Below are 12,364 nucleotides of genomic sequence, written 5' to 3'. Positions count from 1 at the left end.
CTCAGATGTGAGGATGACTAGGCCATGGGATGTGTCCTCACAGGTATCACGAGCACAGCAATGCATCCCAGCCTGCCTTGAACTGGAGGCAGAGCCCAGGAGACCACCCATTGCCACCGATGGATGGAGAAGGATTTGGGATGTACCAGGATCCAGTTGGCACTCCTATACTGAAAAAATAATTATTCTTGTTCCTTCCAACCTTATCTTTCCCTGGCTTGGTTTAGTTTTGTTTTGTTTCATTTTGTTTTCCCGAGGAAAGCGACACAACAGTGACCTGGGCATACATCACAGTGACCTGGGAATACATTCTGTCCTCTGTTTATCCAGGGATAAATGTTCTTTCCCTCGGTAGATGGGGAAAGGCTCCTTAGCAGAGCTGTTTCACAAGAATGACTGTGCCTGCTGCCGCTCATTAACTCATCAAAAGAGAAGAGAAAAACCACGTTACCAGTGCTTCCTCCTCAGCCCGAAATTTCCCAGCACAGCCCATGGTTTAGGCAGCTTAGCATGGAGCTAATTGCCTTCCAAAAGATCTTTTTGTCATGGCTGTTGTTTGTCGCTGGGATGGGACTGCACTCATTAATAATCATTTTAGCATATGAAAAGCTTGTAACGAATCCATGTGCTGCAGACGGCAGACGCAATTACTGCAATAACATAATTAGGGTTATGCAATAGCCGGCTGTATCCAGACCACTGGAGGAGGGAGAGGTGTGTGAAAGGGATCTGGGGGACTGTTCCAGCAGGGAAGAGCTGGTGGAAAGCTTGGGAACAACCAGCTCTTTTATGGGATGCAGCGAAGCAGTGCAAGGACATGCTGTGAGTCCTTGCACTGACACAGAATGGCAGTCTGAGTTTCCTGGGAAGCACTGGAATAGATTGCCCAGGGAAATCGGGGATGCCCCTGGATCCCTGGAGGTGTCCAAGGCCAGGCTGGACAGGGCTTGGAGCACCTTGGGATAGTGGAAGGTGTCCCTGCCATGGCAGAGGGCAGAATGAGATGAGTTTCAAGGTGTCTTCCAGCCCAAGCTGTCGAAGGGAACAATTCTGTGTGTGCAAGCCCTAGAAATGGCAACGCTTTTATTTTGCCTGTTCATGGCTTTTCCTGCTGCTTCTCCCCTCAGAATAAACAGTGGAGGGTTGATGGGCAGCACTGGCTCAGTGGCTGAAGGGTGAACTGGTGCACAGGTAGTTCCTGTGGGAGAGGAGATCACCTCAGAGCAGAGGATGTGTGGGGCTGCGCCCTCAGCACATGGACACATTTTCATCTTGCCAGCTGAAAGCTGCCCTGTGTAAGAACAGCTTTAAACCGTGATGAGAAAACATTGGGATTTTTTATTTTTTTTTTTTTTTGAGATGAAAAGTGAAGAAAGACAAGTGAGCAGTCTTCAGATACGCCAAAAGCTGCCCCAGAGAGGCAGGGAATGAGCTGTACCCCCTGCATGGGGATGTCTGAGCTTTAATTACAGCCAGGGAGATTTTGGCTGCCCAGCAGGGAAAACACTGATGGGAAGGACAGGGAAGCACGGGAATGAATTGCCTGAGGACAGCAGAGGCTCTGTTGTTGGAGGCCTTTAAGAATGGGGTAGACAAGCATCTGTCAGGAAGGCTTTAGACAGAGCTGATCCTGCCCTGAGGCAGGAGATGGTCGGGTTGACCTCCCGAGGCCCCTTTCCAGCACTGTTTTTTATTATCTCCACTGACAGCACCCCCTGCCTTGACCTTTGGTATGCTACTTCTTGAGCCTTCTTTCCAGCAGAGAGAGAGGGGGCACAGAAAACTCGTTTTTTAGAGTAGAGCCAGGATTTACACCTGTCATGTGATGTTCTTTTTAAAAGCCCTGAGAGTTTCTCCTTAAAACCTCAATAACTCACAATGTTAGGGTACATGCAGCTTTTTATTGCATTAAACTGGTCCAGTTCGCCTTTCTTTCTAAAGTTAGCTGCAAAGTAGCCAAAAGGCATCACAGGTAGAGATTTCCTAGTGACTTGAGAGCCCTGAAACCCCTGACACACGGGGTAGGTGAAATCCCAAACGGGTACAGGCTGTTTTGTGTACTCCAAACACGCTCTCAAAGCTCTTCCTAACAAGATCTAGACCTTGACATCTGAAGGCTAATGGGATGCAAATCACAGTTGCTTCATGAATCATCAAATCAGAAATGTTTTGGGTTGGAAAGGGCCTTTAAGATCATCCAGTTCTGTCCCTGCCATGGGCAGGGACACCTTCCACCATCCCAGGTTGCTCCAAGCCCTGTCCAGCCTGGCCTGGGACACTTCCAGGGATCCAGGGACAGCCACAGCTTCTCTGGGCACCCTGTGCCGGGGTCTTCTTACCTCTGAATAAAGAATGTCTTCCAAGCATCTCACCTAAATGTCTGTTTTTCAGTTTAAAATTGTTCCCCCTTATCCTAAAAGTGTCTGTACTTGTAAAGAAAAAGAGTAGATGAGACCCTGGCCTCAGGAGCTGGGTAGCACCAGCTATGTCGGGCAGTATTTGCACCCAGGTTAACACAATAAAACGCAAATGTTATAATTCTGAATCCCACATACCAGATCACTTTAAGCTTCTTTTGATCCTGAACCTGGCAAGCCTGTTTTGAATGGTCCTCATTGGATGACTCTCAAGTTAAGAACACTTGTGATGTCTCCATTGACTTTAAATTTTCTTTGAGGGTCTTTTTTTCAGCGCACAATAAGCAGCCAAAAGGAGACCAAGTCCCTGCAGGGATGAGGAAAAAAAAAAGAGCACCAGATCCTCTCCTTGCACCCCTGCAGGTGTTTTGGGCACCAGTGTGAAATGGAAAAACTCTTTGACTTCTGCTTTTTGTGCTCTGCCCCTTTTCAGTCTCCCACATCCCTGCTTCCGTGCCAGGCTTCAGTAGGGAAACATCATATTGATTGTGATGCAGGCAATTAAATGGTGTTAATGAAGTTCAAACAAGTGTTATCATAAGCTTGGCAGCATGGAGAGAAATGAAAGGTCAGCCACAGCCCTTTGTCATTTTTCAGTGTGGCGTTGAATGCTAATGAGACAGTCCCAATTAGAACAGCCTCCCCTTTGTATTGCTTGGGGATTGCATCAAATGCTCCCAAGTTCTCCAGATTTCCAGGCTCAAAGGGGACATTTGAAGTAAACTTGAAAAGATGCAGATCTGAAGCTGCTCTAATGTAAATTCAGCAGAGCCTATGGAGTTTTGCTAACTGAAGTCAGATGAGATTCGGCACCACCGTTGCCATTCTTTCCCTCCTCTTCTTTTTTTTTTTTCAGTAGACTCATATAATGATAATTGAAAAGCCTCCACTTTGTTTTAGAACTACAGCCTGGCTCTTCGTGGCTTCAACAAAAGCCAAATAGCCTGTCCCAATTTCCTGGGTTAATTGTGCTGCCTCATCAGGCCTCGTGCTCTGCAGCAGGAAATCCAAGATGTGGCTGCACCGTGACACTTTTGTACCACGCTTCCAACTCTGGGTGTCTCATTTTAACACTGAACCTGTTTTTCCCCAAAAGCCAGAATTTCTCAGTTGGATTGCTTCAGTGGGCAGAATCCACCTCTGCTTCCAATAATGTTATAAAAGGACTATCATAAAATCACAGAATAGTTTGGGTTGGAAGGGACATCTGGAGGTCATCTATTCCAACCCCCCTGCAATGAGCAGGGAACATCTTCAACTAAATTTAAGTGATGCACAATAATCTTTTTGTTGCTGTTGTCAGCAAATCCATTATCTTGAATAATTATAGAAATGGGCACTAAAACAACCAGCCTCTCAAAATGTCATGGAAGATGTCAGTTTCTTATATAGTTTTCCATTAAGTCTCCAGGAAATTGCAAAAATTGGTAAATTTTAAAATTTTTTAGTTAGTCATTGTCACGCATCCAAATTCTGAAGGCAACACTTGACCCATCACAAACAAGTAACTGAAAACGTGAGGAAAAAAAGAGAAAATTCTATGCTAAACATGAGCCAAACAAACAGATATACCAGTGAGGATTCTGAAAGTCTTGCTGTTGAAATCTTTTGGAATCAAATTTCCAGTTGACCACCTTGTGGAGGTAGACCACTGGTGATGCCAGAGGCTGTAACCATTCCCCTCCCAATGCACATTCCCAGGTGGAAAACAAATATTTGAAGGATTGGAGGGAAGTGCTTTCAACCCTGCTTCCCTCTCATGCTCTGAGTTTGTGAGTCCTAAAGGCTCCACACCAAGAAACCAGAGGTTTCAAAAGGATGTCTTGGAGTAACCCAGCTCAACTCCATTCCCAGACATCTAAATCCAGAGTGTTTTAATCCAGAGTGACTCAAGTTGGGTACAAGCTACCACTGATTAATTACCCTCTTAGAGTTTCCTCTTCGTCAAATAAATTAATTTGATTTCAGGTTCTTCTGATTTACTCAACCATTTCTTAAACTCCCTGACTTTTTATCTCCTGATTTACTCTTTGAAGAAGTCTAGTGGTCTTGAAGGATGCCATCTCCAGCTGATGCTGACTACAGAAATAGCTCCAACCAGCACCAGAAGCCTTTGGATCTGGATAAACTCCCTCAAAGCACAATCGCAGTATGGAGAGAAGGAATTCATTAGCTCGGGGTAGAACTCAAATTATATTTTATTCATCCCTGATAGGTTTTTTCTTTCATCTCCCACAGCATCCAGGTGCCACTGCCTTGAGTCAGTGGAACTGACACACAAAAATAAAAGCAGGGAAGAAGCTTTAACTGTATTCCAAAACCTGCAGTCTCCCCTTGGGCTTCAGTTCAAGTTGTCAGACATCAGTGCAGATAACAACCCAGCACATGCTGGGGACAGGAATCCAGGGCTGTTTACAAGCAGCAGGAGGTGTTATGTACCTCTTTTGCAAACCCAGTTGTTTGGGAAAACTTCCAAGGAAATGCAGCACCTATTGCTGAAGATCACTGGGCACCATGATTTAGCTCCAAAAAGTTGTAAAGTGAAATCAATACTGGAAAAAAACAGATTGGAAACTGCAGCTTTTTGTTTATCCAGAGGGGGGAAAAAAAAAAAAGGTGTTTGTTGCACAAGGAAATATCCCATTTTCCACTTAAATACCTCAGTTTGTCACTCAAATGTAGCATCTCCCTGGACAAAATCAGCCAGTTTGAGATGGAAAACATTATTTGTCCATGCAAACCACCCAACCACACCAAGTGTTGCTAAAGTCACTAGAGAATGACATCTTTGGGTCACTGTTGGTACAAACTTGATTTCTAAATGGAGCCTCCAACGCTTGCTTCCCGTTATCCAGGTCAATCCAGCAATCAGCCTCAATACATACTAAGAAACTTGGACACGGTACCAAAAGTAGGTCATAATTAAGCAAGGTAGCTCATAAGAGCCTTGCAGGTTGCCTAGAAACGACATTTGCTGAAGTGTTTAACCACATCTAAAAATAATTGTCCAGACAAATCACAGACCAATGGGAGAATGGTTGGAAAAATCGCTGCCTCGTGCCGAGCAGGGGACAGAGCTCTTTGATCAGCCACACTCCTGTCATGAAATGAGAGAAAATCGTCCCCAGCAATGGCAATACAGGGATTTATAGCACAGTGTGAGGTGTCTGCAGCAGCAGAGGCCTTGTACAACCTGCAGGACATGGTATCAGTTTTAGGCCATGCCTGGGAAGTTATCCAGAAAAATCATTGCTGAACGCTGGATGCAGTGCACAGGAATGATCTGTAGGATAAACCTGCCTTTGTATTTACAGAGCAGCAACCCAGTCCCCATCTGTGCAGTTCCCAAACCTGTCAATAACGCCAGGCAAGTGCAGAATATTGGAAAGCAAAGCACAGCTCCTGCTGGATGAAGAACAGGATGTGCTGTTTGCTTGTCCTGGGGGAAACCCTTCAGAAACTGAAGCCCCAGCAGGCTGCAGGAATAGATGTTTTGGTTGTATTCTCTGTGGAGCAGCTTTGCCAGACACTGACCCTCGGTACAGCAGATTGAAGTGCAGACACAGGTCTTGGAAGTGAGGACAAAATGCTTGGAAAGACCTCTGACCTGACAGAAAATACCTGCAGAGCTTCAGTCAGCAGCCTGTCAGTCGTGTGGCATCTCACCCAAAGCACAGAAGAGCCTCCAAGGGAAGTTGCTGGGGGATAATTATGAATCCCTTGGGATGCAGGGAGTGTGGGGACTGTCACAATGATGCTGAGAGCAGCAAACCACCTCAGGCCTGTGTGGAAAGACTGAGAAGCCCGTATGCTTCCCAGGGCTCACACACATCACCTCCCCTTCCTGCCTCTGCTGCTTCCCAAGAGTTTCTCCTCAAAACAAACAAAGATGGCAAACACCTTCAGCTCCCACCATTAATCAAATTTCCATCTCTGCTGCAAGACATGAGGGAATAAAAGGTTAAGGTGGAGATTTCCACTTAGCAAAAGCCAAAGACAAAAAAAGCCCCAGGGGCATTTTCCAAAAGCAACAGGGATGCTGCCTCCTACCTCCACCCACAAATTAGGGCCTGGTTGTGTCACTTGGTGTCATTCCATAGCTAAAACTCACCTTTCCACCCAGTTCTTGTAGCTGGGGATGTCCTTGGCGTAGAGGAGCTTGTTGGAGGGGGAGTCTTTGCCCAGCCGGTGCTCTGAGGTGGAGCAGGAGTCCATGAAGGTCTGAGCCACCACGGACAGGCAGGCATCTGTGATGCTGTTTTTGTGGATGTCAAAGACGAACTGTGGGTTCTTGATCATGTTAACCCAGAAGCGCAAGGGGAGGCTGTAGGAGGGGTGGGAGAGGGGACACAGTCAGTGCACAGCTCACAGGCTTTGCTGTGTAACATCACAGCAGCAAACGGCAGCTGGGAATCAGAGATCGCGGTGTGGACGTGAAGATTCTGGGATAAACTTTGCTATGCAGTGAATTCCTCCCCTAAAAAGTCTAGGGATGGTAGGGATGTCACCTTTTATCCCTGTTATCCTCACAAGGCAGATTGTTGAGTCTTAAAGTCAATATAGGCTTGTTGAAGGTGCCTGTAAATTAATGGGAGTGTAATTTAGGTGATGACAAACACTCTGAGTCTGTGATAAAATGAAATGGAAAGTTCACCCTGTTGTGGTTGCTCCATCAGATGAAGACAGGCATTGAACCTGTCACAAAAAATATTATGGTGTGGGTTATAAAGCATTGGAACAGGCTGCCCAGAGAAGCTGTGGCTGCCCCTGGATCCCTGGAAGTGTCCAAGAACAGCTTGGACAGGGCTTGGAGCAGCCTGGGATGGTGGAAGGTGTCCCTGCCCATGGCAGGGGGTGGCACTGGATGAGTTTAAGGTCCCTTCCATCCCAGACCATTCTCTGATTCCACACATTTGCCATTGAAGGATGTGGCTTTTAGTCCTGACAGCAATCCCATGGGAAGAGAGGTAGGTAGAGCTGCCAGGTGGAGACTGGGAATGCTCGTGGCACACCCTTGTGTGCCAGGACACCGTGTCCTGTCACTCTCCACTGCTCCAGCCCAAGCCTGCACATGATCCCAGTGCCCCAAGCAGGAAGCAGTTGCTACATGACAGGGAAAGCTCTGTTGCCTCAAGGAAAAAATAAAAAAAAAAAAAAAAAAAAAAAGGAACTGGGAAACAAGTATCACAGCCTTTGATATGAAAATATATCTGCCCTAACCAAGGAAATGCTATTCCAGTTGCAATCCAAAGCCCTTTCCCCCTTTTTCTCCAAAGCGCAGCTCATTTGTATGAGATGCCTCGAGGTACCTTGTATGAGATACCTCCAGCCTTTGCCTCAAGCCTTTCTGTCAGGGCAAATTCACTGCAGTGATCGTGGCACAGGAGCTGGGATGTGCCACTGAGCACAGAGCCCAGGTCCTGGCTTGCTCTCACACAGATTGTTAAGTTTACCTTCACTCTCAGCATCTTTCAGCTTAGCAAATTCTCCTGATACTCAGGATAAACTCCCCAGTTCCTCCCATTTGCTCACTGCATTCACAACACTGTAAAAAATTCATCTCCCAGCCTGATAGATTTTGGGTAATAACCTTCCTGACACAGGGTTGACACCGTGTTTTCCTAAACCTCTGTGTGTTCTCCTGAGCCAACAAAATCACAGAGCAAATGTAAGGAATCCTGTCAGCCAAGTTCAGGAGAAGAAAGAAATGCTGGAAAAAACAGAATTATAGAGTGCTTTGGGTGGGAAGAGACCTTAAAGATCATCCAGTTCTACACCCTTGGTGTTGGGACACCTCCAGCTATCCAGGTTACTCCAACCTGGACTTGAACGGTCCAGGGATGGGGCAACCACAGCTTCTCTGGACAGTCTGTGCCAGGACCTTGAGGAAGAATAAATAAAAAATGGCAACGAGACATGATGGAGTTGTGGGAATTTAGGCTGGGAATGGAGAATCATCACTGGAAGGGGATGAGGTGGAAGAGTGAACCTTGCAGAAGTCCTTGTGCAGGTGTTTGGATGACAGACAATGCCATGGTGAGGAGCAGTGTGTGTTTGTGTGCCTGGGTGTGAGGAGGGGATTCGGGACGATGTCCCTGGCTGGTAATAATGAAGCCCTGTGATGTGACATTGAGTTAATTTGATCTGATTGAACAGATTTCTTCACACTGCCCCTTTTCCCACAAACTAACACACACACTCTGCCTTCCCCCCTCCCCCCTTAAATAAACCTCCAGCTCATTTAGGCTGAGTGGCTGCAATCAGCCTTAGATTAGTGCCGCAGATAATGTTAATAATATGCTAATGTTTCATTAGTTGAAAGCCTCTTTGGTGCATGGGGTTTCTTTTTTTATGTCACCGGCGCTGTGACGATCTGCCAACAGCATGGCTGGGAAAAGGAAAAAATGCATGAGCTGGGAGCCCCATGGCTCTCCTCTGCTGCTCCTTTTATAGTCCCTGTGTTTGCACAGGAGAAGGGGAGGGAGCCATTCCCCAGGGAGCTCTTTCCAGCGGGGAGACTCGGCAGAGAGGAGGCTTTTCTCCACCCATCCTGGCTTTTCCCACTGTCCCATTGCAGGGATGAGGAGGAGCTGGCAGCTGGAGCTGATGTCGCACTTTGGCACTGATGTCACTCTTTGTCACTGATGTCACCCTTTGTTACTCACTCCAGAGAAGACTCACATCCAGCTCCAGACCCTTTAAATGTTTTGTACCATTGGAGATGCTCTTCTGGCCTCCAGCTGCCACCCAGGAGGGTACAAGTCTCCTGTGGGTGCTTCACATCCTCTGAGGATGTCTTGGATACCTTGAAATTGTCAGCTGGCATGAGACACCTCTGTGTGGGCAAACAAATAGAGCTGGGAATTGAAACACCCAGAGCAGATGAAGCCAGTGGTGTTGAATACTCTCCCATGGCTCCCTAGATATTTCTGTGTGATCCTGGGCACTGCAGCAATTAAAAACTTCATTTTTCCTCATCAAATCCTTCACAAATCCTGCCATTTCCGTGCAATACTGGGCAAACTGGCACCTGTTCAGAAAAAGCGCTCCATCCCTGACAAAATCCTTTGAATTTTGGGATTTTCTGACTTCTCCATTGACTTGGCAAGATGGAGCCTCATCCTTTGAGCCCCACACCAGGCTCCTCAGCTCCCAGATCCCAAAGACACTTCCCTCTGCTCTCCTTCCAGCCCAGCAGCTGGTGCTGGGTTGTCTTCACTCACCAGTTGCTCTTCCAGGTGTGCCTCACGTGGGGGTCGTGGATGTTGTGCTTGTCTGCCTGCTCATCCAGGAAATCAAACATGTACTTGATGGCCAGGGGGAGGGCACTGCCACGGTGAGCGGTGCTGAAAATGGTCTCAAAGAGATCGTCCACGAATTTCTGGAGGGTGCCCTGGTGGGGGGAAAAGAAAGGAAAGGAAAGGAAAGGAAAGGAAAGGAAAGGAAAGGAAAGGAAAGGAAAGGAAAGGAAAGGAAAGGAAAGGAAAGGAAAGGAAAGGAAAGGAAAGGAAAGGAAAGGAAAGGAAAGGAAAGGAAAGGAAAGGAAAGGAAAGGAAAGGAAAGGAAAGGAAAGGAAAGGAAAGGAAAGGAAAGGTGCGGAAAGGAAAGGTGCGGAAAGGAAAGGAAAGGAAAGGAAAGGAAAGGAAAGGAAAGAAAGGAAAGGAAAGGAAAGGAAAGGAAAGGAAAGGAAAGGAAAGGAAGGAAAGGAAAGGAAAGGAAAGGAAAGGAAAGGAAAGGAAAGGAAAGGAAAGGAAAGGAAAGGAAAGGAAAGGAAAGGAAAGGAAAGGTGCGGAAAGGAAAGGTGCGGAAAGGAAAGGAAAGGAAAGGAAAGGAAAGGAAAGGAAAGGAAAGGAAAGGAAAGGAAAGGAAAGGAAAGGAAAGGAAAGGAAAGGAAAGGAAAGGAAAGGAAAGGAAAGGAAAGGAAAGGAAAGGAAAGGAAAGGAAAGGAAAGGAAAGGAAAGGAAAGGAAAGGAAAGGAAAGGAAAGGAAAGGAAAGGAAGTTGGTTAAGCAGGAATATTTATCATCACAAGAACCATTACACCTCTTTTCCACACAGATTCCTCTCTCTGCCTCCCATCCTCAATGCTTTAGTGCATCCATGAGACAAAACCCAGCCATTTTCCAGGCTGGCTTCCACCCAGGGCCACCTTTTAAGCTGGAAGAGAAGTCATCTGGATGTAGACCAGAGCAGAAGGTGTCATGGAGACAAAAAGGACAAGAGAACCTAGAGAGTGGGTGGTTAATGTGTGACCAGTGTCCTAAATAACACAAACTTCATTCCCAAGAGGCCTTCTCATCTTTTATTCCGCACTGGCAGGAGAATCCCAGATCCAGGGCTTGGAGAGTCACCTTTGTGAAGACAGTTGACTTTTAGCAGGAAGGGGAGGAGCTGGGTGACCAGTCTTGGGCACCTGAGGGGACAGCTGAGGAGTTCTAGGCTGGGTTTGGGGTGGGACCAGGCAGGGCACATTTTCTCTGTCACCAGAGCTTCACAGGCATTTATGTGTGGACAAGGCACACAGCTGCTAAAATAACCAAAAATCAATTGAATCTCCCACAAACATTCCCTGATATGAAAAATTTCCTTTCCTGCAAGATAAAACTCTGCCCTTTCTTCAGAGACCTAGGGGAGAAATGTCTCCTTTCTAGAAATAAAGCTCCAGGTTCCACCAGAGTGGCTCAGGTTTACCTAGAGCTAACAAACACTTAATTAGAAATCTGGTGTCTCTGGCTCATTCACCACTTGATTTATTCTTCGGGAAACAAACAGAGGCACCTTTTGCTTGTGTGAACTCCTGAGGGGTGAACAAAGCCCTGCAGCACATGTCTGACTCAGAAAGGGCTCCGGAGGGGAAATCCTCTTGGTCTGACATGGAAGAGCTGCCCTCAGGTTCAGTTCCTGGAGGGAATTAGTTCTCTACATGCTCACCCTCACAAACGCCACAAAAACCTCGGAGGCTTTTAGGGAAGAGGCTCTTAGGTATCAGAGGTCAGGGATTTACTAGAATAAAAATCATTGTCAGTTTAACAAAGTATTCCTGGGGATTGTATTACAGCAACTGTTCTCTCTCTTTCCCTCCCTCAAACGGTCACAATGAGAAAAGAAAATTGCTCGGCCCAAGAGGGGAAACAATAAAACCCCAACCTTCCTACTCTTTCTGTTGCTGTGCAGGTTTTGCAGCTGCTTTTCTGTCATCTCAATAAAAAAAACAACACAAAAACAACAAAAAAAAAAGCAACTATAAACCAACAAAAAAACCAACCCAAGTGAGTTTGTGACCCAGAACAGTGGTGGCGTAGGGGCCGAATCCCCAGACATCATAAATCAGCACCAGCCCAAAGCTTGCTGGTCTACACCAGCTGGGGCCTGAGCCCTGGGGAGCAACACTTTCCTTTTTCAACATTTTTCACACATTGTGTGATCCATAAAAGCCTCCTGATGCCAGGGAATGGGGCATGGACCAGGGGCTAAAGACAAAGGTGCCTTTCCTCCAAATCCCTCTCTGCAGCTCAGACAGCCTGAGTGAGGCTGCAGGGAGAGCCAGGCATCAGAGGCAGAATGAGCTGAGCAGTAAAAGAGCAGGTAAATCTGGAAATTAGGACTTAAACGAGTGATGGAAATGTGTCTGATGGGCAAACTCGAGCAGCATTTGCGTGAGCACGTGGAAATGTGTTTGTGCCTATTAATACCCTGACAAAAAGTGAAAAAAGTCTAAGTTACGGATGTGTTTGGAGACTCAGGTCAGGATGTCCCTGCTCTGCCCCCACTTGATTTAATCTGTATTTTCTCTCTGTGCATGCTGAGTTTTCATGTCTCACTGTAAGGTCAATGTAACCCTTTCCAAGTCATCAGCACAAGAGCCTTTATTGGCCCAGGGGAAATGTGGAGAAGGATTTGTACCACAAAGCTCAGGATTTGGTGGTATAGGAGCCATTTCAGACTGTG

General features: G+C 46.6%; 1 protein-coding gene across 1 annotated transcript in view; it reads right to left on the bottom strand.

Annotated features, from left to right (window-relative positions):
- LOC131591803 (plexin-A4-like) overlaps positions 1-12,364 on the bottom strand; it is a 417,581-nt gene that overhangs the window by 6,938 nt on the left and 398,279 nt on the right. The window contains exons 29-30 of the mRNA XM_058862866.1: positions 9,641-9,810; positions 6,529-6,741 (exon numbers count right to left, since the gene is read on the bottom strand). Coding sequence (XP_058718849.1) covers positions 6,529-6,741; positions 9,641-9,810 — 383 coding nt within the window. The remainder of the gene's footprint in view (positions 1-6,528; positions 6,742-9,640; positions 9,811-12,364) is intronic.

The sequence above is a fragment of the Poecile atricapillus genome, chromosome W, assembly GCF_030490865.1.
Source record: "Poecile atricapillus isolate bPoeAtr1 chromosome W, bPoeAtr1.hap1, whole genome shotgun sequence".
Classification (NCBI taxonomy): Eukaryota; Metazoa; Chordata; class Aves; order Passeriformes; family Paridae; genus Poecile; species Poecile atricapillus.
Note: the sequence above shows the minus strand (reverse complement) of the source record. Positions and strands in the feature narration are given on the sequence as shown.